The sequence below is a fragment of the Cebus imitator genome, unplaced genomic scaffold, assembly GCF_001604975.1.
Source record: "Cebus imitator isolate Cc_AM_T3 unplaced genomic scaffold, Cebus_imitator-1.0 Scaffold103, whole genome shotgun sequence".
Classification (NCBI taxonomy): domain Eukaryota; kingdom Metazoa; phylum Chordata; class Mammalia; order Primates; family Cebidae; genus Cebus; species Cebus imitator.
The window spans coordinates 2,833,956-2,860,776 of record NW_016107418.1 but is presented as its reverse complement, the minus strand read 5'-3'; the positions used below and the strand labels follow the sequence as shown (position 1 = coordinate 2,860,776).

General features: G+C 40.4%; 1 protein-coding gene across 2 annotated transcripts in view; it reads right to left on the bottom strand.

Annotated features, from left to right (window-relative positions):
- The window catches only part of FLT1 (fms related receptor tyrosine kinase 1), a 197,116-nt gene that overhangs the window by 97,559 nt on the left and 72,736 nt on the right, over positions 1 to 26,821 (bottom strand). For both annotated transcript variants that reach the window (XM_017537494.2, XM_017537496.2), the window contains one exon: positions 7,156 to 7,270. In XM_017537494.2, the coding sequence (XP_017392983.1) occupies positions 7,156 to 7,270 (115 nt within the window). The remainder of the gene's footprint in view (positions 1 to 7,155; positions 7,271 to 26,821) is intronic.

Below are 26,821 nucleotides of genomic sequence, written 5' to 3'. Positions count from 1 at the left end.
GCCTCCCAAAGTGCTGGGATTACAGGCTTGAGCCACCGCGCCCGGCCAAATTAAGGTATTTCTGTCTTTAATCTACAGATCAGGAAGACATGCTCCTAATGTTTTTAGCCAGCAAATTCATTCATCCAAATTCTCTTTAATTTTCACTGTGGTATAGTGAGTAGTATGTAGTGCTTTCTCTTCTGTTTGTTGGAAGGATCCGGTTAATTACACCTACTCATATATTCTCTGTGTGTTATTGAAATTATTGGTAATGAAAGTGTCTGCAATAATTGGGCAGACAATTTACCAGACATTTATTGAGTGATTATCAAGGCATTGCCCAGATGTTGTAAGGGAGACAGATGAATATGACACAATCCCTTCCCTTAACTCTATTATTCTTTAAGCTGATAGAGAAGACTTTCCCTCCTTGATTATCATACAAAAATTATTCTCTGTTTTGCAAGGAAAGCTCATATGAAGGCAAAGAGCCTTCAGGTGTCCTTTTCCTTATTTTGATGATGACTCTTTGTAAGAGGTGGGACATAAAAAATTCCGAATAGCCATTTCCTTGTAATTGTTATACTCACCACTTTAGAGTCAGGGAAGGAAATGGAAGTAGTTAGAAGAGAAGCTGGCAACATGAAAGGATTGTTAGCTGGTGGAAGCTAGAAGACTGGAGAGATCATGAAATAAGACTCTGACTCTCTTGTCTCAGGAAGCTTAGATGTTTTAAAGCAGTTTGCAAAAAATTCAGAAACAAGGAGCTCAGATGAACCCTTCTCATGCTCAGCTGTCAGCTCTAGCACTTTTTTTGTTATGAAGTTAGTTCTCAAGTGTTTATCCTAATGCGCCTAAGGAGAAGCTTACTTAGATTCTCAGATTAATTGTTGCCCAGTAAATAAGTGAAAAACCCATTTCTATTGTCTTCAGAGTGTTTGAAATTATGGACAGCATTTATCTGCATCTATCAGTTGTGTTTGGGTTTTTATTTAAAAGATTTTGACTTCATGGAACTCAGAGCAACTGAGAACAAGAACTGGGTTTCATGGCAAGGAAAAGTCAATTCAGATGTATAAATTTGCCATGTTTACGACCTGTGCAGGTAACCTGGGAATGGCCATGGCCATTTTACAAGTCTCCAACGGATAGTCAAATAGGTCCCAATTTACATATAATCAGAATAAAATTGAGGTGCCCAGAAGTGAAATGAATCCAGGTCACAAGATGGAGATAGAAATGTATTTGAGTTTTTCTTCTTTTAGGTGAATGACACCTTCCAAAACAGGACACTTTACTCAGAGTCGAGCCTGCCCCAGAACACACCTCTCCAAAGCTTCTATTAAAATAGAAGCAGAAAATGATGTTGATGGGAGTTTACATTATTTCTTTGTTTCTGGGTAGCCTTATGTATCCCTTATAATGCACCAGGCAGCTTGCAAGGTACTTTAAAGGCATTGTCTAATTTAATCCTTCCTACAACCCTGTGAGATGGGTAGATTACCCTATTCTACACATATGACAGCTGAGGTTCAGAGAAATTAAATGATTCTTCCAAAGATGCACAGTACCACAGACAGGCCTGGGCAGAACTTATGCCCAGATGTGTCTGCCTCCAGTTCTTGTGCTCTTAATCTCTACACCAAATTGCTTCTAAGCCTTGAAACCCTTTAAATCGAATAACACAGATCTTTTGGCAAAGTTCTGTCTACACCTTGAATTGAATTCTTCCTTGAGAATACCTCCTTTAATCAGCAGAGATGGGTAACGTAAATTAAATATTAACTACGATTTACAGAAATACTAATTTGCTTCTTTGATAGCATTTTACATAAGCTGCAAGCTGTTTTTCAACTGTTGTAATATTATGTGGTTTGAAAATACATTTGATAAATACAATGGTTATAATTAAAGAAGAAAACTTAAAAATAAGGTGAAACATATCCTATGATCAGTTTCATTAAAATTTATCTCATTTCTAGAGTACTTCTCTTTCAGAGGATATATTTTTAAATTATAAATTCAAACATATTTTCACTAAGAATAAAATATTTGACAATTAAAGTTTAAACTTTATAGGGTCAGAGAAAGGAGCTCAAGTGTGAATTGTAGATCAGTGTAGTTTGGCTGGACTAGAAGACAGCTTCTCATGGGTCAGTGAGTTTCAATAGCTGAGTCTTCTGAACGAAGGAAAAAATCTGTTCCTCAGGGTTTATATCCAAATACTATGGTATCAAGAGAAAAAAATGAAAATAGCCTGACAATGGGGGCATGCAATATCAACTGAATACTTTCAAAGAGAAAGTAACCAAGAATTTGAGTTGTATGTTTGAAATTATCATTTATTTTGTAAGGTATGCCAAAAGAAATTCTTAGGGATATCTACTTGTATTGGTTCTATAATTCGTTTTCATTTTCCACAATTGAAAATAAGTGAAAGAGGACTGAGGAAGAAAAAGAAAGCAGAAGTGCTGAAATAAAATTAGAATATCAGGCCAGACGTGGTGGCTCAGGCCTGTAATTCCAGCACTTTGGAAGGCTGAGGAGAGTGGGTCACCTGAGGTCAGGAGTTCAAGACCAGTCTGGCCAACATGGTGAAACCCCATCTCTACTACAAATACGAAAATTAGCTGGACATGGTGGCATGTGCCTTTAATCCCAGCTATTTGGGAGGCTAAGGCAGGAGAATCGCTTGAACATGGGAAGTGGAGGTTCACACCAAAATAAATAAATAAATAAATAAGAATATCAAAGTTTATATTAGTGTTATAGGATGCATGCTTTCTACTCTTCATTTTTACTACGTTTGCTTTTTGGGGTGCTTCCAGTTGCCTAGCCTGGCCCTCAAGGATTTACATGTTAAAGATAGATCCTTCAAGCTGATTTTCTGGGCTCTTTTGTATGATCCAGAAATGCTCATAAAACTATCATCAAGTACTGTAACTTTGGAGTTTTTCATGCTCCTTCCTTCCTTCCCCTTCACTAAGCATTAGTAATTCATTACTACAATGTTGTTTGAACCTCACGGAATAGAATGGATGGGGTGATGTGTCATTCAGCATAATTCCAGTACTCGTTTTTTAAAAATCTATATATGGAACACTGATTTTAATCTCGGGATGTTTCTAATATAGCTTCCTTTTAAGTGTTTCACGGAGAAATAAAAGTAGATGTGTAAAGGTCATGGAAGAATCTAAAATTAACCCAGGGTGGCATATTTGAGCCAACTGATGGGAAAATAGAACATGAGAATTAGAAAAAATTGGGGTGTGTGTGGGAACTGAAACACAAGCTATAATTCTGTGGTTAGGATTCTTGGTCCTGTCATGGATTTGTCTCATACAGGGCACGCTTTTCAAGGTAGAGTCAGCAGGATTTCAATGGAAATATTGCCAACTCATTAAAATTGTAATGATTCTCCAACCTTACAGAATTAATGTTATGATAACGTATTTCCTGTGTGTTTTTTCTAACATGGGGTTCCTTCTACTTCCTATTCTATATCTACAAACCTAAAGTTTGGCAGTCCCATTCAGACAATATGAAAAGTGCACATTTGCTACTGGCAGCTCCAGTTGATGACTCACTTTTCACAAATCTGGGCCAAAACTCGCCAATAAGGAAACTACATTTTATTGTCCTCTATACCCTTCCTTGAGTTAAACAAACAAACAAAAAAAAAACCAAAGAAAAAAAAATCTACAGGTGCTCCAGCGTGAGTGTGAGCGCTGCCCCACTGACCTGCGGAGCAGCATTGCTGGGCAGGCTACCATGTGACAGTGGATAAAGGGATCACCGCAGTCTAAGCTGGGACTTTAATTTGCTTTCTAAAAATGTATAGAAAATAAAAACAGTTTTAATTGTAAAGGAAAGAGCACTGCATATAACTCAGAAACAGCAGAACTTCCATTTGTCACCATCATATGAAAGATACACTTTTTTTCACACCCACAAAAAGATGTATTAATAGATGCTAAAAGTAAAATTAGTAAATTCTCCTAAATTCAAGACATGAAATCAATAGTTTAAGTCTAATGTATTACAATTATAGCTGCTAATGGGATATATATATATATATATAATATATCTATGACTTTGTTTACTAAGAGTATTAAAAGTTTTTTCAGTGCAAACAATTGTTTAACAAAGTCTTCATTGTATATGATCACAATCAGTTTGGGGAATTGCATAAGGCTACATATGACATTCACTTTAATAAAGTAGTACTTGTATAGGGCTTTCTAATTATGTTATTTATTTATTTGAGACAGAGTCTCATTCTGTCACCCAGGCTGGAGTGCAGTGGCACAATCTACAACCTCCGCTGGGTTCAAGCAATTCCTGTGCCTCAGTCTCTCGAGTAGCTGGGATTACAGGTGCCTACCACCACACCTGGCTAATGTTTGTATTTCTAGTAGAGACAATGTTTCACCATATTGGCCAGGCTGGTCTCGAACTCCTGACCTCAGATGATCCACCCACCTCAGCCTACCAAAGTGCTGGGATTACAGGCATGAACACTGTGCCCAGCCTTCATTATGTTATTTCATTTCATCTTTGTAACAGGAAGCTAGGTAGGGCAAGTATCATTAGTTCTGTTTTTTTGGAGGAAAGAACTCAGGTTGAGAGAGGTGAGCTGGTTTGTATGTGGTTACACAGAGAGGAAGTGTCGGAGTTTGACTCCAGGGCTTCTGAGGGCAGGCAGGGTAGCACAACTGTAGAGGTCTATATTTAAAACCTTCTGCATAACTATAAAATTAAAAGACAATAAATTTGTTTTAAACCCTCATGGAGAAAATCAGGAAAGTTCTTTTATTGTGGCCATGTTTTGATACTCCACTTCCACTGGTTTTTATAGGTTTTATATTATATATGGAGTCAAGTTGCTACCTCATGGTTTGGGTTAGCCAGAAACCTCACCTAGCTTTCTTGTCTTTCATTTTATTTCCTATTGTATATTTTTATGGATAGGATAAAATAACACTAGAAGCTGCCACTGAAATTAAGCTCATAAATTCTTGTGTTAATATTCATCAGTTAACAGTACATCCTCCTGATATGGTCAGGGAAAGGCAACATGAATCGACACAACCAACAAATAGCATCTTGACATTTTTCTAGTACTTTGTGACAACTAATTTGCTGTCCACTGCTATTAAACTGAGTTAGTTTCCTTATTAAAAATATTTGAAGGCTGGGTGTGGAGGCTCATGCCTGTAATCACAGAATTTTGGGAGGCCAAGGCGGGCAGATCACCTGAGGACAGGAGTTTGAGGTCAGCCTGGCCAACATGACGAAATCCCGTCTCTACTAGAAATACAAAAATTAGCCAAATGTGGTGGCATGTGCCTGTAATCTCAGCTACTCGGGAGCCTGAGGCATAAGAATTGCTTGAACCCGGGAGGTGGAGGTTGCTGTGAGCAGAGATTACGCTACTGCACTCCAGCCTGGTCAACAGAGTGAGACTCTGTCTCCAAAAAAAAAAAAAAAAATACAAATTAAACTTTCAAGTTTATATAATTTCCTCTAAGTATTTCATTAAACTGCTCTCTTTTCAATAGCTACACATCATGGAATATTTTAAAGTACTGTTTGTTTCTGTTAGAGAAAAAGAGTTGTAAACTACCTACAGCTACCACTATAGTTATTAAAACCTTCCTAAATGTTTAATAAGAGACTACTGGTGTTATCATATAAGCTATTGCTACTCTGACTAATTTCTACATTGGCTTACTTGGCTATAAGAGCATTAAGTTTTGGAAAGAAAAGACTTTGGTTTGAGTCTCTCATTTACACTTTTAAGCTGGCTTTGGATTAATCATCTTATCCCTGTTTTATCTTTAAAATGGAGAGAAGCACTCTCACCTGCCAAAGAATGATGTTGAGGTTAGCGTATGTCAAAAAGTTTCACATAATGAAAATTATAGATGTTATTTGTTGTGACTGTTAAACCCTACATGAGGAATGATGCCATCTACTTTACCATCTTCAAATGCAAAGTGTAGGGCTGAATAGATAACATAAGCATACCCACTCAAGCAGGCAGTGGAATCTGTATTAACAGTCTCTACTCCAAATCAAGATATATATGAGTGAACAGACATGTCAGCCAGGGGATACTTGATATTTTTTTCTTTTTTAAAGAATCACACCTGGGTGCAGTGGCTTACTCCTGTAATCCCAGCACTTTGGGAGGCCTAGGGAGGCGGGTCACCTGAGGTCAGGAGCTTGAGGCAAAGCTGGCCAACATGGTGAAACCCGGTATCTACTAAAAATACAAAAATTAACTGGGCATGATGGCAGATGCCTATAATCCCAGCTACTTGGGGCTGAGACAGGATAATCACTTGAACCCAAGAGGCAGAGGTTGTAGCAAGCTGAGATCGCGCCACTGCACTCCAGCCTGGGCAATAGAATGAGACTCCATCTCAAAAAAAAAAAAAGAATCATTATCCCTGTGCCAAACAATAGCAGATTTTTAAGTGTATTCTTTACTAATTCAACAGGAAAAAGCCACTAGGTCTGAGATCCACTGAGACTTGCCTAGCTCACAGGCTTGTTAGCTATTGCCAAGGTTCAATAGGGGTTAGGGGAGTATAAAATGAGCAGTGTGCTGATGAGGTCAAGGAATCTTGATGGCTTGTGTGTGTTTGCATATCCCAACTTAGGCTTTGCTCTTGCAAAGACAGAGGGAAATACATGATATTTCAGAAAATAGAAACATTCAGTTGTAGCTCTAAGTCTTGCATTAGCTTTTGCTTACTGGGATCCCACTTTATGTACATTAGTGATTCTCAGTCCTCGTTACATGCTGGAATCACCTGGAAGCTTTTACAAGCCCTAGGCTGCACCCCAGAGATTTGGATGTAACAATAATTGGTAGAGTATTCTAACATGCAGCCGGGATTGTGAACCATCAATGTGGACCAGTTTGATGTTCAACTGGACAGTGCCATCTCTACCATTAGGCATGAGTGCTCATTAAGGTGCAATTGGTAGCTTCAGTAGTGTCTGTGTGTATCTCCATGAAGACATAGCTTAGATATTTTCTTTCTTCTCTCTGAATTTTTGTTTGAACATCTGAATTACTTCTGGTTCCAGTAAACCTAGAATTGGGAGTGGAGAGTGTATTTGTACAATGAGTATCTCATTGCTCATTTTTACAAACAGTACCTTCTTCTTTCCTTCTATTATTGTCATGCGCTGAGTGATGCTCTCAATTCTGTTTCCTATGTTGCTGTCAGGATCCAGGATAAAGGACTCTTCATTATTGGAACAAAAGTCAGACCTATTAAAAAAAAAATGTTATCACAATGTGGCTCTGCAGCATGGTCCAGTCCATGGGGACAGGTGAAATAAAAACCTGGTGTAAGTCCTCAGATTACAAAGTCACAAATTTTATGTCTGAGTCTTCTTTTCCTTAGATTTTTTCCAATATTCATCCTCAAAACTTAAAAATAGCAAATATATTTGGCTGATACTTGAAAAAAGCCCCATACCAGTGTGTCACCATACATCCTTCTTGTTATAAATGTTAATATTAAATAAAAATGCATAAATTAGAACATTTAATATCTAGATTTTAGTTTTTAGTGGAAGTAACATGCAAACACAGGGGAAAAAAATGAAGTTATGTTAATGAATGAAAACCTCAAGGAAATCATAGCATTTTATATGTATAAAAGGCTGGCTTTTAGTCAGAATATGAAGTTGGACAGCTAATTTTTTCCAGGGCTAATTAAGTGCATATGAAAATAAACATCACGAAGCAGTTATTAAATTCAGTCTATTTCTGTTCAAGTTTTGGGGTAACATGGTAAGCTCTCAGGCCTCAAGTGTTTAATTATAAAATAAGGGTGTTGGTATTATTTATCTTTGAGGTCTATCAATTCTCTCTGTTTTAAACATTTCACCATTTTGCATTCTGACTTTCTGGACTAAAATTTCTGTTGAGCAGAAAGCTTGCTGGTCTCTAATTTGTACATGTCTTGGGCAGATTCTGCAGATTTTTAAACCAAGAGGAATTTTATTATTATTATTATTATTTTTAGAGACAGGGTCTCACTCTGTCACTAGGCTAGTGTGCAGTGGCGCGCAATCATAGGTCACTGCAGTCTCAAACCCCTGGGTTCAAGAAATCCTGCCACTTCAGCCTGTAGCTGAGATTACAGGCCAAGTGGACTTTTTAAGCTTCATTTCCAGAAAAAAAATGAATGGTTCATCTTAAATAGCCAAGAGCAGGGATGACTTATGTGAGAGGAAAGTGAGATGCTAAAGTCAGTAAGAAAAGGAGAAGATAGAAGGTAATGTGGTCAGAAAAACATTCTGTTATTATTCCTCTCTGGTCCTTGAGCTGAGAAGGACTCCAGAGTATTAAACTATTGCATCTGTGGGGGTCCTTGCCCTGGAATGTCCTCCTGCAGAGTACTCACCAACTTTTAAGTGCTGACTTAATGGTTCTGAGGACCCACTGGGCTAACAGCTACAGGAGGACAGGGGACAAATCGACATATCCACTCTGTCCCCATAGCTAAGCAGGGCCTGAGCATGCCGTCGGCACCCCATAAGCATTTGCACATATGCAGACGGCACATGTTGCTTTTGGTAAAAGTTTTTATTTGTTTCTAATTGTTTATTATTTTCAAACATACTGATAAATAGAGAGAATACAGGTATTGATCGACTTACGACCTATGCAACTTACGACCAGTCGACTTTACGACCACAATCGCTAGCCACGACTGCTCCGCGTCTGGCTGCGCAAACGTTGCCCAGCTGGGCGTACGACAGTGCGGACCAGCTTCTGGCAGCACTACTATCTCCGCGTGCATATAGCCTACTCAACTTACGACCAAATCATGTTACGACCGGTCTGTCAGAACCAATCGTGGTCATAAGTCGAGCACTAGCTGTAGTGTGATATGTCCCTATACACTCATCACCCAGATTTGATAGTTATCAAGATTTTGTCACATTGGCTTAATCTATCCCTTCTTTTTTTTCTTCTGTATTTGATTGATTTATTTATTTTTATAAATTTTCAGCCTGGCCAAATGAAGGATTTCTGTATTTTAAAACAAACCTCAGACATCTTGTCATTTTAGCCATATGTACTTCAGTGGGTATCTCTAAAAAAGATGCAAATTTTTCTAATATAACCACAATGCTACTTTTACATCTGAGAGAATTCGCAATAATTCTGTAGTGGTGTTTGCACCTAAATCATATATCAGATTTATCCAAATGTTTTTAAAGATGTCTGTCTTTACAGTTAGATTATAAGATTTAAAATTTAAAAAGAATGAATAAGAGGTGACCATTCCTTAAGGAATTTCTGCAGTTTTTACCAGCTATAATCCTTATCATAATCATCAGGTAAAATAAGTGAACATTTTAATGCTTATTGATAAGTAGAGTAAACTAAGCCAAAGAGAAATGTATACTTTCTCCTTTATTAGAAACATTTTAATGACAAAGTTTAAAAGTCATTATATAAGAGTCACTTTGCCCTATGTTTTCATTATCCGTATTCTCCATTTTCTAGCTATATCCCTGCCTTAATCTCCTGTTAGACTTACTATCTTTCATACACTCTCAGTACAGGTATGAGTATGTATAATGTGCACATATACACATGTGTATATTACCTAGATTAGACACATGCATATGTACTTGGGATTGTGGCGTCAAACAGCTTAAGTTCTCTTGTATCTGGAAGACAAGGCTTTAGATTTTATTCCTTTTTCCCCAAAGCAAGGAAAAAGATAGGGGGGGCCCTAGTCAAAGATCTTAATTTCATACTCTTGGGCTTTAGGAAATGCAAAGAAATACGTTAGAATAAAGCAAGCCTGAGTGTTTCTCAAGGGAAATACAGTCTGCTATCTGAGTTCACTTGGGGCTGTTGACCTCTGACACCCCACACCTCCCCCATCCCACACCTATGACTCTGAGTTACTAAGGGCACAAGCCCTAGTATGGAAGCTATAGGCCAGACTTATTGCCAGCTCTTCCACATAAAAAGGACAGATTCTGTGGCTATTTTCTAATTTAGGGGCTGTTATTTTTCCCTCTTTGTAATTGGAGCTATAAAAATAGAATGTCATTTAGAAGCCTTACTATGTAACAGCACTTGAAAAGAGATTTGAGGGGAGGGGAATTTGCCTAAGCCTTAAGAATACATCAAGCTCTTAAGGAAGTAGATTGTGCCATGTTTGAAGATGCAGAGATAATCACTGTGCTGGGAACTGTCTTGAGGGGGGAGGAAGCCGAACAACAAGAGGAAAGCAGCGTTCGCTCCTGATTTCGCACAGGAAGTCCACAGCACCTCCTGCCAAAGCAAGATAAGAAAGCTCCCATGCACTATTCTGGACAAGGCCACTGTTATCAGCCTCAGCTCAGCGCTGTCCTCTCTTTGCTCCAAGCCTCCATCCCTTTCCTAATGAGCTATAGGACTCCTACCTCCATTTGCATATAGCATGCCAAGTACAATGGCAGAGAGGTATTTATAGCCAGTGAAAGGAAAAAAAAAATTCTGGGCTAAGAGTGTACTCCATGTCATCTCTGCTGATTGCTCTGGAGCTGAAACAACTTAGTTTCGGACTAGAGATTGATATAAATAAATTAAAAGAAAGCAGCCAATTATGTTTCCAACACATGGAGCTAGAACCTCACCTGTGATATATCAGCCTTCTATACTCCAAGTGGGACTCTCCAAGTGGGAGCCATCTGTGGAACTCCCCATCTGGTCTAAGCTATTAGTCTTCTTTTGACACATTATGGGAAACGGCCACCCTTTATACATGCAGATGACACTACTGACCTACATGCTTTGGGTTGATTTTCTTGTAGTGGTGATGAATTTGCCCTGTTCCCATCACACTAAAAAATATTTGGCTTCTCTGTGACCAAAGACAGATGAAGGCAGTCTAGGGCCACAGAAAAAGGCAAAGCCAACAGAGGGGTCAAATCTATGATCTCTCTTTTTTTTTTTTTCCTGTCGCCCAGGCTGGAGTGCAGTGGGGTGATCTTGGCTCATTGCAGCCCTGACCTCCTGGGCTCAAGTGATTCTCCACCTCAGCCTCCTGAGTAGCCCAGACTACATGTGTGTGCCATCATGCCAGGCTAGTTTTTATATTTTTAGAGGAGACGGGGTTTTACCATGTTGCACAGGCTGTTCTCAAACTCCTAGGCTCAAGCAATCTGCCTTCCTCAGCTTCCCAGGGTGCTGGGTTTACAGGTGTGAGCCAATGCGTCTGGCCAAAGCTACAGTCTTGACAGTGTTGACTGCTGGCAGAATCTGTACTCAGTTCCGGCTCATTTCACAACGTGTGCACTTAACTTCAACACCATATGTAACATGATATCCATGTACTACCATCATATGACAAGCAGTTATTATGCTCCAGTACTTCGCAGATATAATAAGAAAAGACGTCTCAAATATTCACTACACAAACACCATTACTACTTTGAGGGTTTAATGTCTTTTTTTTTAGCTCTATTTGCATAACATGGTCAGCCTCTTTTCAAAATTTGCTAAACATCTCTTATGTTACACAACCAAAATATGTTGAATGACTAGTGCATGCACAGTCTGCAATTACACTTTATACTACAGTATCTTTGAGAGCTCACTTTGTCACCTTGTGGCTCCTGAATTCAAGTCAGGTTCCATTCACCTTTACAAATCCGACACTCACAAAATGTAATGCACAGTGTATACCCAAAGGTACCCTTTTGTGTTCACCTGTGCTTTTTATTAATTGCTGTTTTTTTATTTTTCCTGAGGTGGAGTTTTGCTCTTGTTGCCCAAGCTGGAGTGAAGTGATGCGATTGTGGCTTGCTGCAACCTCTGCCTCCCAGGTTCAAGTGATTCTCCTGCCTCAGCCTCCCTAGTAGCGGGGATTACAGACACCCTCCACCACGCCTGGCTAATTTTTTGTGTTTATAGTACAGATGGGGTTTCACCATGTTGGCCAGGCTGGTCTTGAACTCCTGACCTCAGGTGATCCACCTGCCTCAGCCTCCTAAAGTGCTGGGATTACAGGCGTGAGCCACCGTGTCCAGCCTTGCTAGTTTTTAACAATTCTTATTTTTAGATTTTCTTCATTCCTCCTGCCTTCCTCTCCCATCCCACTACTTAAAGTTCAGAGCTGGTACTTTCTTTTCTTTAGAGGATAGATTGTCACATCTGGTGGAATCAGAAGGGAAAGCCCAGCTGGGTGAGTTAGCTACTGATAATAAGTATTTGTATTTACTTTGAAGTGGTTCTCTTGTGAGAAAATGATCGATTCTCTGGAGAATTGGGTGGGATGGTTCAACACTTTATTTAGCCTTTCTAGAAACTGTCCATCTGTTTAGTGTCTGTTATGGTACCCAAGACTCCTGTAGCAATCCAGTATAAAATTCTCATTTCATAAATGATTTCCTGCAAGTTTAATAACCTAACTGATTCTAGAAGGTCTGCGCTACAGCCTGAGTCTTAAGACACACAGATTTTTTAAAAAAGAATCCTCTTTCAATAAATGATATTAAGCTGGCATTTCTTTCAAAATCTCTGTTGTGCTATTATCTGATTCTTGGCTGGTTGAAGGGAAACAAGTTTTGCGTGCTGCTACTATGTGCTACTATAGCTTGGGCTAGAAGCAATGCACATTTTGCCTCAATTAGTTCTCACAGTCACCCTATGAAGCAGGTATTATGATCCCTATTTCATAAATCCTTTTATCAATAAGGAAACTGAGACTCAGAAAAATCAAATGCTTTGCTCAGGCTCACAGGGGAAGGAGCAGAATTAGGATCAGAACCCAGACTCTCCTAACTCTTTCACCATCCCAGAGCTCTGTCCATCAAGTAGGGTGACTTCTGATCCCCAAAACCTCTCCAAACCTTTCCCACCATAAGGGAAATCCAGCTCAGTCACCTGTTACAGAGGAAAACTCTGGGGGGCCTCCAAATTCAAACCAGCACAAAGTCAGAGACACCGGGAAAATTAAAATTTTGTTTTCAAGAGGGAGAAAGAAGACACACTTATCTATTGGTGGATGAGGACAAGGGAAAGGGGCAGAAGAACACTTGACATTTTTGTTACATTTTTGACATAAATTCTAGTTTGTTTTGGTCATAAATATGCTTTGATGGTGAAATTATAGGAACTCTTTGCCTTCTACTGGTTGATACATTTTATCATTAAAAAAATCTTACAACAAAATAAAACCATCCAATATTTATCACAATTTTTTCTCTCCTTGGTAACTTTTGTCTACATGCTCAGTGACCATGTTGTGGGATGAAGCTGACTTGTTTTATTACAAACTTCAATACTAGAATGAGTGCCCTGGGGACAGGGGTGTGGGTGAGTGGTGATTTGAGTACCCAACCCCCAATGGCTGCCTATTTGACCCAGAGCCATTGCCTAGGAATGAATGTTTATATTAAATGTATAATGAAATCATATTTAATTTGGCAGCAAAGAGGCTCTAGAAAGTTCTACAAAGTCTCAAGACAGATATTAATCTCCCTCTCTTTTTTTTCTTTTTTGGATGATGAAATCTGAGGACTTGTGTGAACTCTGCTTATCTGTTTAATGAGATTTTACTGCACGTGCTAACTGTGATTAGAATCTGTTTGTAAAGAATACTGAATCATTTCAAGCTGGGAAACAAAAGGGTAGAGGAGTAATGAAAAGCAAATTGAGGCTGTAAAATGTCTGTAAAAAAAAAATAGGAAGGAAAAAAAAAAAGCCCACCTGGAACCCTGCCAGAGGGCATGACCAGGGCTGGCCCCCATTATGGCAGCCATCCTGTAGCAGGGCCTGATGTAAACATTCCTCTGCTACTGTGGGTTTCGTGTCAAAACATTAGCAATCGTGTGTCTGAGCCATCAGATTAACAGAATCTGCAAACACTATCTTTTCCCCTCCTGTCATGTTCTTTTTTTATTTATTTTTTGAGATGCAGTCTCACTCTGTTGCCCAGGCTAGAGTGAAGTGGCACCATTTCGGCTCATTGCAACCTCTGCCTCCCGGGTTCAAGTGATTCTCTTGCCTCAGCCTCCCAAGTAGCTGGGATTACAGGTGCCCACCACCACATCCAGCTAATTTTTGTATTTTTAGTAGAGATGGGGTTTTGCCATGTTGGCCAGGCTGGTCTGGAACTCCTGACCTCAAATGATCCACCTGCCTCGGCCTCCCAAAGTGCTGGGATTACAGGCATAAGCCTTGAGCCATGAGCCACTGTGCCTGGACACTCACTTTTTTTTTTTTTTTGAGATGGAGTCTTGCTCTGTAGTCCAGGTTGGAGTGCAGTGGCACAATCTCAGCTCACTGCAACCTCCGCCTGCCGGGTTCAACCAATTCTCCTGCCTTAGCCTCCCAAGTAGCTGGGATTATAGGCATGAGCTACCATGTCCAGCTAACTTTTGTATTTTTTAGTAGAGACGGAGTTTCACCATGTTGACCAGTCTGGTCTTAAACTCCTGACCTTGTGATCTGCCTGCCTTGGGCTCCTAAAGTGCTGGGATTACAGGCGTGAGCCACTGTGCCTAACCGTTTTTTTTTTTTTTTTGAGCTGGAGTCTCACTCTGTCGCCCAGGCTGGAGTGTAGTGGTACAGTCTCAGCTCACTGCAACCTCTGCCTCCCAGGTTCAAGCAATTCTGTCTCTGCCTCCTGAGTAGCTAGAATTATAGGCACACACCACCACGCCCAGGTAATTTCTGTATTTTTAGTAGATACAGGGGTTTTACGATGTTGGCCAGGCTAGTCTCAAACTCCTGACCTCAGGTGATCCGCCCGCCTCAGCCTCCCAAAGTGCTGGGATTATAGGCGCGAGCCACTGTGCCTGGCCACGTTCTCTTAAAACAAATGAAACAATATAGGAGAGCGGATGCTGGCAGAAAAAGGCATAGCATTGGAAGGAGTGTTTAGACAGAATGGTTCCTGCTCCTCTTGCACCAGGAAAAGGGCCTGGGCCTTCTGGGTGGTCACAGGGTCAGGCCGAGGGGATCCTGGAGGAGTGACTTTTTTGTGCAATGAGAGACCTAGTGACGCCTTGGAGCCCATACTGAAAACTACTTCTTGCCTCAATGGAGAAGGGGGAGTGGAGAAGAGTTTCGGGGGTTGTGGGCTTTGGGTCGGCTCCCTGGACAATGGTGGAGGGGATCCAGCGTCCTAGGCCACCTCTGTTTAGATAAGAGCTTTTCCGTGAGCGTCTTGGCTCATGCTGCTTCCTGCTCTCGAGAGCCCTGTGGTCCATTCACACTCAGAACACGGCCCTTCTTCCCAGCCTCTGCTTTTCCTTCCTCCTCGCTCCTTCTGCTGGCTTCTAGAGAGAGTGCCAGCAATCTCCCCTCCCCCGCAACCAGGCACCCTCTCCCTTCCTGCTCCCTGCTCTCCTTCACACAGTCTTTTACAGGGTCAGGGAATCCTCACAGCTCCACACCTGGGTAACTGAGAGGCTAAAAGAGTGGGTGCTTACTTGGCTACACCCAGATAGGAGACTCACAGAGGACACCTGTTTTGTTCATTCACTTTTCTTCTTAGTGAAGGACTAGTCAGTGAGGAAGGCTGAATTGAGAAATAAGAAATCTTTAAGAAAATATTAGGAGAAACTACAAAAAATATCCTTTAACACATTCAAGAAGGAAGCTTAAAATAATAGCTTCAGTCGTTCAGTGGAGAACATTTTAAGGTATCATTATATTTTGTTCTCACAAAAAGGAAGAGAACAGCTTACTTTTTATTTAGTGTTCAATACTGAAATATCCAGAAAGCTTTTGGGAGTGGAGGTAGGGAATCAGAGTTTAGCATAAGGAAAACAGATTTTAGAGCTAGCCAGACCTGAGTTGAAATCATGGTTTTATAACATTCCAGTTATGTAACTCTGGATGTCAAAAACCTGACTATGAGAATCAAAGTCACAGAAGATTGCTCGGAGGACTTGCAGTCTTCTTGATTTCTTGTATCATTCTGAAATTTTGTCCTCAGATCACACCAGCCCACAAAATCACTTTTAATAAATTCTGCTTTGATGCTATGTCATTGGCCAACATTGAGGGATGTTAGTTAACCAGACCTGACACTCACTGTGCAGAATTGCGTTCAGGAGTTTGCCTACTATTAGTGTCCTGCAGCGTATGAGAGAAGGAGTAATTTATCTTAGATCTCAGTTCTCTGAAAGGTATTTTATGAGCCCCTTAATCTTGCAAATGTTTGTTTCACTTCTCTTTCTCTTTCTTGACAACTGGAAAGCAAAGCCTGTGGGCAGTATCTTCATACTAGTCTTAGCCATTTATTTCACTTCATCCAGGCTGCTTAGTTATGTAGTGTACTTTTTGTGAACCACCTCAAATTCTTTGGGAATGGATGTGTTCTTAGCATAGCCAACTCATAAAAGCAACCCCATGCTACCATGTCTTACTAGTTTTATTATAGGCACTGAAAACACACACATAAGGAAAATAATTTAAATAAAGAATTGCAAGAAGATTGCTTTGACATCAGCAAATACTAGGGTGATACCAAATGTGTAACACACTTAACACAGTGCCTGGTACACAGGAAACAAATCGTTAATGTTAGTTATCAGTTTATTATCTGATTTCATCAACAGCTACTTACCTATGGACAGGGACTATGTTTTATTCATCATTATAGCTTTGGTGCCTGGCCCAATCACCTGGTAAACAGTGAGTGAGCAACATGTGTCTTTTGCTCAGTTAATTCCCTGATGTGAAGAGTGGATCCTGACAAACAATGGCCTGATGAGATGTGGACCTAACCTCACATCAGATGACAACCCTGCCATCTACGCTTACCTCATGTATGCTGAAAAAGGGGCTCTAGTGACTGTGAAATGACCTCACATACACCCCTGATCTAAGCACTGTCACCACCGTCAGCACCTCTCCATTCACAATGATGAATATTAATGAAGACACGGGATCTGCCAGGACCCTGGCTAACCTCGGCACAGCAGTATCAGCACCTGACAAACTGATAGTCATGGACAGTTTCAGCTCAGGCAGAGATGCTGACGTACAGAGCCACTAGTGTCTTCTGGTCTAATGGCAAATAGAAAACTGACTGGCAGTGGCCTCTTCTTCTTGCCTATCTTCAAGGATAGGCAAAAATATTGGCTTATCAATAATGGTACCATTTTATTCAACTAAAACAGAATTTTCTCACTCCTAGTCCATGTAAGATGTAAAATCACACCCCCTGCAAGAAGTAGATGATTTAATTCCTTCTGTTGTTTAGGAACATAATGTTTATTGAAGAGACAAGTCAAATTCATGGAAAAATATCAGAATACAATGGAGCATAGGCAAGTAAAATGGCAAGAGCCCATATACTACTATAGGCTGACCAAGACGTGGTGACTGAGCATTGGAATAGCTGAGGTAGAATTCACTAATGAGAGTAGATCCTTGGATATTGTAACTCCTTTGATTTTCTAAATAATCTGAAACAGCCACCAATTCTAGTCCCATTCTGATTTCTTTGGAATAAACAGTCAGAGGACCTGTCCCAAGATGCAAATATATTTCCTAGGAGAACATTAACCTAATAGCATGGGTCATCTTGTCAGGACATTAGTGTGTACATGATGCCACTTCAAAGGGAAGTGACTTTGCAGTGGGCAGCCCCAGAGCTGCCTAAAAGTACTAGAAGTACCAAGTATCTTTCAGCAAACAAACTTAGCACTTGCAATGTGCTAGCCACTGCGCTAAGTACTTCACATCTATTATCTCACTTAACTCCCCCAAATAACCTTATGATGTCAGTGCTGTTAACTCTATTTGTAGATGAGGAAACCGAGACTTGGAGAGGTGGTTTATTTTGCCCAAATCACACAGCCAGTGGATGGCAGTAGGTGGCAAAGCCAAGACTCAGGCAGGAGGGCCCACGTCCTTAAGCTCTAAACAATGTTGCATCTCTTGATGTCACCATACTGGTTTTGTGGATCATGAGCTTTTGACTAAAAATTACTCATTTTAATGTCTAAGTAGTTGTGGCACAACCAATCCTGGTAGTGACAAATGATGTGCTTTCCATTGCCTGGTTGATGTTGTGCTGGAAGGCCACTCACTTATAATCTCTTTGACATGTTAGCCAGGACCAGTGTCCTAACAAGATACTCAAACTCTCTGCCTGATCTGGAAAATGGTAATAATTCTATCACAGAAGTTCTGTGATAATTAAATCAGATGATACATATAAAGCACATATCCAGCACTTAACATTGCATAGGTAAATGCTTAACAACTTAGCTATAAATAAAATAAAAATAGGAATCCCAGTCTACAAAGCCTCTGTCAGCCACCACCATTCTCTATTATATTTGGCTCTAGATGGTCTTTAAATACCAATTTTTGTTTTCCTCACCCTACTTGTTCAAGGACTTTTTTCATACTCACAAGGGTTGATTTATCAATAAGGTAGCAATCAGTGATCATCTTATGTAATTTTCAGTGATGATGACAAGGCAAATGGAACATTAAAGATCTAAGGAACTGGAATAAGGCACCCATGTAATGTGTTTTGAAAGGGCAAGTGAAAACCCAAGCCTTTGATCTTCAGACATGGGAGGCAGAGTTTCTGAGATAGTGTGCGTACCGCAGGCTGGAGGAGTGCCGCATGTAGAAGACCACCAATGATGAGTCTGTGGAAGCCCATCAGCCTGGGAGAAGGGACAAAGTAGGCTCCCGGCCAATAGACAGCAGCACATGTAGGCACTAGCCAGGTAGTGACTGCCTGGCTCAGCCATTCAGCCTCCACTGAAAACATTTCACATCAGGTCCAAAATTACCTTTCTAATTTTGGTTTTTATATTTTCTCGACCCAAATCTGATGAACCAACCATATTAATCTTCGGCAATTTCTTTTCAACTTTCCAACCCGGGTTGCATGCCTATGTCGCTCCGTCACATCTTTGTTCCTCTCCCCTTCCATTTAACTTTCCAGGACTTACGCATCCTCTTTAGGGCCCAGATCCCACCTCCTCCTTGGTGCTGCGTCTAAACTGTAGCACTCACCATCTACCACCCATGGTTGACTCCCTTGGCCAGCTTATAAGCACATGGAGACTCAACAGGATGTTATGGTAGAAATAATAGTAAACAGGAAATCAGAGACATGCATCTAGTCCTGAGCTTGCCATTAACTAGCTGTGAGATAACTCTATCTCTGAGCCACAATTTCCAACCTATAAAGCAATCTCTTTTCAAAAATTAAATCTTTAACATTCCTTAATTCCTTTTTTTTTTTTTTTGAAATGGGGATCTTGCTATGTTGCCCAGGCTGGTCTTGAACTCTTAGGTTCAAGCAATCCTCCCTCTTAGCTAGGATTACAAGAGCATGCCACTGTGCCTGCCTCAACATTCTTCAATTCTGAGTGAATTAATCATTTGAAGTGATAGACCAAAGCATGCCAAGGCTGAAATTAGCAGCCTCCATGTCCCCATTTCATTCCCTCATCAACTATAAACCCTCATGTTTTCTCCTTCGTTTTCTTTTGACCCCTCCTTTTCATCTCCTTTAATTGCTCTCCTGCCTAAATAGCCATGAGCTTCTGCGAGACCCACTGAGGGCCGAGTGCTTGCTGAATCCTAATCCAGAACATTAATCCCGAACAATAAATGGGAGAATGGGGCTTCCCTGCCCTGCAAGAGATCAAATACCCCTGCATGGTGAGAAAGTCACAGAAAGGGACATACGAACAGGGGAGAGTGCCACAGTAAGCAGGCCCATTGACTATTAGACTTGCCACCCTCCTGAGGCTGGTCTTATTTAGACCTGCTCATCCCACTGGGGCCCAAATCAGCTGTATGTCATCACTGTTTCCCAAAAGATATTATGGAATTTGAGCCCAATTCACCTATTTGCTGCTCGCCTCTTTCTCCGTTCCTCTCCCATCCTTTGCTCAATTCTAACCCAGCAGATAGGTCAGCTCTAACTCGGTACGGGGCAAGGGCAAACCTACCAGGTTAGGCCAGCATCCTCCCAAACCTATCCCCTGCAGACTTTGGCCCTTTCCTCTGGGAATCCACAGGCATGTCCTCTGAGGAGTCCTATGGGAAACCAGGGAAAAGTAACCTCCTGGAATGCCAATCTATCTAGCCCCTTGCCTTTTATTTATTTATTTGAGACAGGATCTCACTGTGTCTCCTAGGCTGGAGTTCAGTGGCAACACTTGACCTCCCAGGCTCAAGCCATCCTTCCGTCTCAAGCCATCCTCCCGTCTCAGTGTCCGGAGTAGCTGGGACCATAGGTGCTTGTCACCATGCCCAGCTAATTTTTTTATTTTTATTTTTGTAGAGATGAAGCCTCTCTCTGTTTCCCAGACTGGTCTCCAACTCCTGGGCTCAACTGATCCTCTCACCTCAGCCTCCCAAGCACTGGGATTGAGCCATTGCACCCAGCCCCTCTTTTATACCATAATCTGAAAACATGTGAGAAATAACTCTCTGAGCTTCAGTTTTACATATGGGAAAATAGGAGAAGCAATCAACGTTCCGTAGAACTGTTGTATAGATTAGAGATAATGTGCGTAAAGGGATGAACATGGCTTTTGGCATCAAAAATGACTTACAGATTAAATCTATTACAGCTATGATAATGAAGTAGACCATTGCATTCAAGGTGGCAAAACGTCCTACGAGGCTTCTAGAGAAAGCATGAGGAAACAAGAGCTAGTGACCAGAAGCTCATTATAAGGCACTGTCAGGGCCATAGTCCAAATCCATCATGCCCTTTCCATCTTCTCAATCCAACAGGTTCTGCTTTGTCAAATAAAAGGGCATGGATTTTACGTTAAAGTCACTGAATAGATACCATATTTCAAAAATCTACCATGCCAATGGAGATATACTAAAATGTAGATTCCCAGGCAGAGGAGCGTGTTTCATAAGCGATTTGTTCTACTTATCTATCACCTAAAGATCTTGCGTCAGAACATTAGTTTCTAGATTCAATAATAAAAATGCTTATTCAGTTTTTTAAAATCTGTGAATTTGGCCAAAGAAAATCTGAGAGGTTCTGCCAACCTTCTTAAAGGATCTTCCCAAATTGTGTGTCACTATCTTTTGGTAACTTGGGAAGCTACACTGAATCTTGCTGAAAAGATCACTATAAAAACCATCCAGTGGCCAGGTGTGGTGGTTCACGCCTATAATCCCAGCACTTTGGGAGGCAAACACAGGTGGATCATGCGGTAAGGAGATGAAGACCATCCTGGCTAACATGGTGAAACCCCGATTCTACTAAAAATATAAAAAATTAGCTGGTGTGGTGGCATGCACCTATAGTCCCAGCTACTCGGGAGATAGAGACAGGAGAATCGCTTGAACCTGGGAGGTACAGGTTGCAGTGAGCCGAGAGTGCATCACTGCACTCCAGCCTGGGTGACAGAGTGAGACTCTGTCTCAAAAAAACACAAAAAAACAAAAACCATCCAGCATAGATTTCCTATGACTCAGCCTTTTGGTTTAATTTAAAACACATAATGAAATGTTTGATAGCAATTACAGGAGACAGTTAACTCATTAGAAACAATTATTCATCAGATTCACTATATTACCATGAAGAGTGGGAAGAGGAGGAAAATCTCACAAAGCATAGAAAAGTGGCAAAGGGGCCTTTGGCAAATGAACTCATGCTCCATTCTCAGGACTTTGTATGAAATATTAATAAGGGCTGTTGTCCGAACATTCACATTGAGCAGCATGCACTTCCTGGTCCAGTAATTACATAACAGAATGCAAGAAGTTTCTCATTAGTAAGTGAACATTCACTTTTGGCTTGTGATGAAAGCCTCCTGTATAAGATGGCCAGTTTTATTTGGCTGTTTGTTCAAGCTCAAAGTCCTGCTAAAGTGGTCTTTGGTCAAGTGGTCTTCTTTAAAGTCCTCACTTTGATTTAAGGTTTTGTTTGTGGTAAATTAAAATGCTCTGTAGCATGCCTGAATGGAGGCGCATACCCAGTGTGTACTGCATAGAACATGTGTTGAGACACATGGATGGATACAAACTGTATGTATACTTAGAAAGAATGTGATCAATATTTAAAGATGAAGTATATGACTGTATTTCCAAAAGAAGAGTTCTGCTTAAATTACAACTTCCCTCAGACATCTGACCTACATTTTGCCCCCAGGAAATGTCAACTTTTTCAATTTTTATATTGTTAAAACTTTCATTGTGCAGATTGAAAATAAAACATGGGACATAAAACTGTTACAGCATAAAAATAATAGACATTCATGCTGGCAGTCAATTAAATTTGGGTCTTTGAGTACATTTCTAATTAACTACCATTAACAATTGTCTTGTTTTTGTCCTGTTAATTTTACATACCCCACTGCTGCGCCAAACTATGTTTCTCCCAAATGATCTATCCCTAACACATCCCTAATGACTCAGGCCCTCCTTTCTTTGCCAATTTGCTGACGTAAACAATAGAGAAATGCAATTAGGCAAGCCCCTCTCAGAAGCCCTTCTCAGAGTTCCTAGATGCCTCTGCTTTTCTCTGATTTTGTAGGCCATCCCCCACCCCCCAATCCTTGGATGGAAGGCCGTAAACCACGCTTATTCTTAGAGTGGTCAGCTTTCTTTTGACACCACCCACCCTGCCCCTGATAGTACTCTACTGCTAGGGCACACGAAGAGCGTTTCAGACATGGGAGGTCACAGTTTCATTGAGAATGGCGGGAAACATTATTTTCTACTTAACTTCTAAAGCATGTAATTATTTTATACTCCAGTCCTGACCTACTGTAGAGTTTTCCAAGCTGTTCCTTGAGAGTCCATGTATGTCTATGAGATTTTTCTTGGAAAGCCCAGCATTTTATCTAAGAAAGTAGAAATAATAATGTTCTCCCTCAACCTTCCAGGAGTTGAGAACCCAACATTTTTCACACCCTGAAGGGACCCATTGGCAAAGGACCAAATAAAGCAAGCAAAGCTTTGGAGCTAACTGGGCAGAGAATGAGAACGTCTTCATTTGTATGGGCTGGACCGAGCCTGGCAAAGTGGTCCAGGTTGGCACTGCAGAAAATATGGCTTGGCCCCAATGGTGGAGGAGCTGCTGCATATTTTTTTGTCCTTACTGGACCCTTATTAAGATTATAATCACGGAGTCTCTTCTGCATCATAGAGTTTGTACCTCCATTTAAGACTTGTCTGACAACCATTCTACTTTCAAAAGTTGAAATTTTCTGTTAATTTGTCACTGATCCTCAGAGTTAATGGTCAAATTGCCTTACAATTTATAGGAAACAGAAGGGAAATATCAGTGTGCAACCACTGGGAAATAGTGTCAAGCATTTTTGAAGGAAGAAAACATAATTTACAGTGATTTTCTAAGTTAATTCATTCTAGGAAAGGGGAAGCACAGTCATTGCCATTTACAGAAGGGGAAATAGAAACACAGATTAAATAACTGGCCAAGGTCATGCAGAAGTCAGGGACTATGCCAAGAATAGAAACTGCTTCCTTGATTCCCAGGTCTCCATCCTTGGGAGGACATAGTAGATATTTTGGAGGTACATATATAGATCCAATAAGTAATCACCAAATATGTTTAATCTTGTATAATGCAAACATAAATGCTAAAGACAAGTGGTATTTACGTTTTTGTTTTGCACATGGTTGTGCCTAATAAATATTTGTGTGATGGGGAGATGGTTGACAGTATATTTAGATTGAGTACCAGACATGCAAAGTTGCTTTGTAGGATGTCAGCAGTATTAATGCAATGTAGATAGAAATGTTTCTCTACATATTTTGACTAGTTATCACAGGCAGCGTATAAAGAAAATGAGATTTTTTTTCACAAAGAACACAATGATACCAAAATTATTTTTTTTCCCATTAGAGGGGAATAACATAGTATGTGGTACAACTCTGTCTATTATAATCAACCAGTGTTACTTACTCCTCCTAAATTATGATCTGTGATAGTTAGATGGGGAGAGATAATTAAACTGGACTGTGATCTAAAGAATGTGTGCTCTCAAAACTAAACTGCAGTAATCAAAGGCTGCAGGCATTGAACCTCCCTAGAGTAAAGACCCAAGTGCATTCAACGTTTTAGAAACAGACCTCAGTTTCAGGAAGAAGAAAAGACAATTCAGAAACAACCAGGTGGACCCTGGACACCCATGGAGGAGATGATCGGAGCTCATGAGAGTGCCAGGAAAGAGATCAGCAGAAGCCCCTCACCATCCATGTTTGTGGGAAACAGATGGGCGCAAAGACCCACTCAGGCCACACAATTCTCCAGGCAGCCACCCAAGGGTCTCCTTGGTATTCAAGCACATGTAAAGAAAAGTAGCCTTTCAACATCTTAGATTCTTCCTGAGAAAACAGTGATCTGCAGTACAAACTGATTATACCAAGACTCCTTGCCCCATCCTCTCCTGGGTTCCTCAAATCCACCATCTCCATTCCCCAGAGAAGGTCCCCTTCCCTCCAATCCTGTATTATTATTGTTCCTTTAGAAACAAACCAACCTCCTTGCCATGGACATTCTTATCCAAATAGCGTCTCCTGAGAGGCTGCATCAGTACTGTGGCAGAGCTCACGGAGGACTGTAAGAGCAAGTGGAGCTCAGTTCTTGGGGAGTTTACTAGTACTACTTAGTTGTTCAAAATGCAGGGGAACGTGAAGTTCTAAAAATAGAAAGTAGACTGGCTGAGCAGGGGTCAGCTCCTCCATGCGCTCACTTAGCCCCACCCCAGCCTCAACCAGGCCACCAGGCAGAACCACTTCCTCTCATGACAGGAAACCAATGAATGGGGCAGGTCACACAAACTGGGAGAGTTACTTCATTCCCTCATGACACCCTTCCATTTACTCTTCCTTTTACTTCTGTCTAACTCTTCTATAGTTCCTTAATTTTTCTTCTTCTGAAAAGTCATATTTTCCTCAATTCCACAGCCACCCTCCACCCCAGACCTACTAAATATCTATTTTTAAAGCACAACAAAACTGTATTTTACATTTCATAATTTGCACTTATTTGTCAGAAATGTTTGATGAAACTGATTACTGTTATGAAACTAGCTCTATAGTAGGCAGAAATATCCTTTCAAGTTCATGAAAGGTTCTTGGGACTTATTTAAAGGCATGATTACAACCTTGCAAATCTATGGCACTCTGTAGCTTTCTAAGGACATTACCTTATTCGATCCTCATAGCCTCTCTATGAAGTGTGTATCAGTATCTTTATTTTATATGAACAGAGGCCACCAACTACAGACATGTGAAAGGCACTATATGCTCAACATACTTATGATGTTCTCTGGCTTTTTGCTCAGACTCATGCGAGCAGATTTAGGAATACCTCTTTAGAAGTCTACCAGTTGGCTGAGGATGGGAAAAAGAAAAAGTTCCACCTCATTCAGTGTTGATAACTTATTTTTGTGTTATTAATATTCAAAAGAAATATCATAGTTTTCCTATCACTTTCCTTTGTTGTTTTTTTATTTGTTTGTTTGTTTTCCTGAGACAGCGTTTTACTCTTGTTGCCCAGGCTGGAGTGCAGTGGCATGATCTTGGTTCATTGGAGCCTCTGACTCCCAGGTTCAAGTGATTCTCCTGCCTCAGCCCTCCAAGTAGCTGGAATTATAGATGCCTGCCACCACACCCAGATAATTTTTGTATTTTAAGTAGAGACAGAGTTTCACCATGTTGCCCAGGCTGGTCTCAAACTCCTGACCTCAGGTGATCCGCCTGCCTTAGCTTCCCAAAATGCTGGGATTACAGGCATGTGCCACCGCACCTGGTCCTACTTTCCTTTTTTAATGCAAAAGAACTAAAAAGGGGAAAGGTTCTCCTTTATTTCTTCTTGGTCCATGACCTGTCTGAGTTTAAAAGTAATCATCCTTTCCCTCCTTTCCTTTATTCCTAATGTCCCTTTTATGAGAACAAATTCTAAGGAAAACAAAAACCACAATATTACTCTGTTACAACTTACCTTGCTTTCATAAAACATTTTACCACTTTTTTTTAAAAGGGATAAATTTCTAGTTAAACTGTCAGTAGTTCTGACAGCTTAATATATTTACATATTTATTAGACTCTAGGAAAGTAAGCAATTTGAGTTAGGTCTGAACCTCTTTCTATATTAGATACATTAACTATCTGGCCATATGAAACCAATTAATAGTTTTGAGCTCCTTAAACAACTACATTCAGCCCTCAATCTCAATGAATGCTTTGGCTGTGGGTATACACAGATACGCCCTTTCGCTAGGGCCTAAAATTTAAACGCCAGGAATTATTCTACATATTTGAGAGTAGTGTGCATATATTAGTTACCCAGTCTCTTTTGATGGTCATGTATAGACACCAGTATGCAAATATGTTACCATATAACTCAAAATAAGTGCAATAGAACATTCCTTACTCATGTGTTACTAAAATTCCTGCCTACAACTGAATCTAAGTTAATCTAAGTGTACACAAATATGTTTATATAAAGTCATATTTGAGAACTTTTGGTAATTGAAGTGGGCTTCATTTATCTGTAAATTTTAGCTTCATGTCTCTGAAAGGGTGAAAGAGTGGTTCTGTTTATTTTCTAGTGTACAAGGGTTCTACATATATTTCTGAAATACTCCTAAGTTAACTGCACTGATTTAACCACCAAGCACCAAAGCTGGGCCTAACACAGGTAGGCTACTCAATTAGTACCTGCTGGCTAAAGAACGAGAGCTTGATGTACAAAGATGTGTACATTTCAAGCAAGAGCATATTAAAGAAATAAAGCATATGGAAACTTAAACTTTCATTTCTGATCAGTCTTGTAAGTAGTAGAGAAAAAACAAATGCCTTTAACAG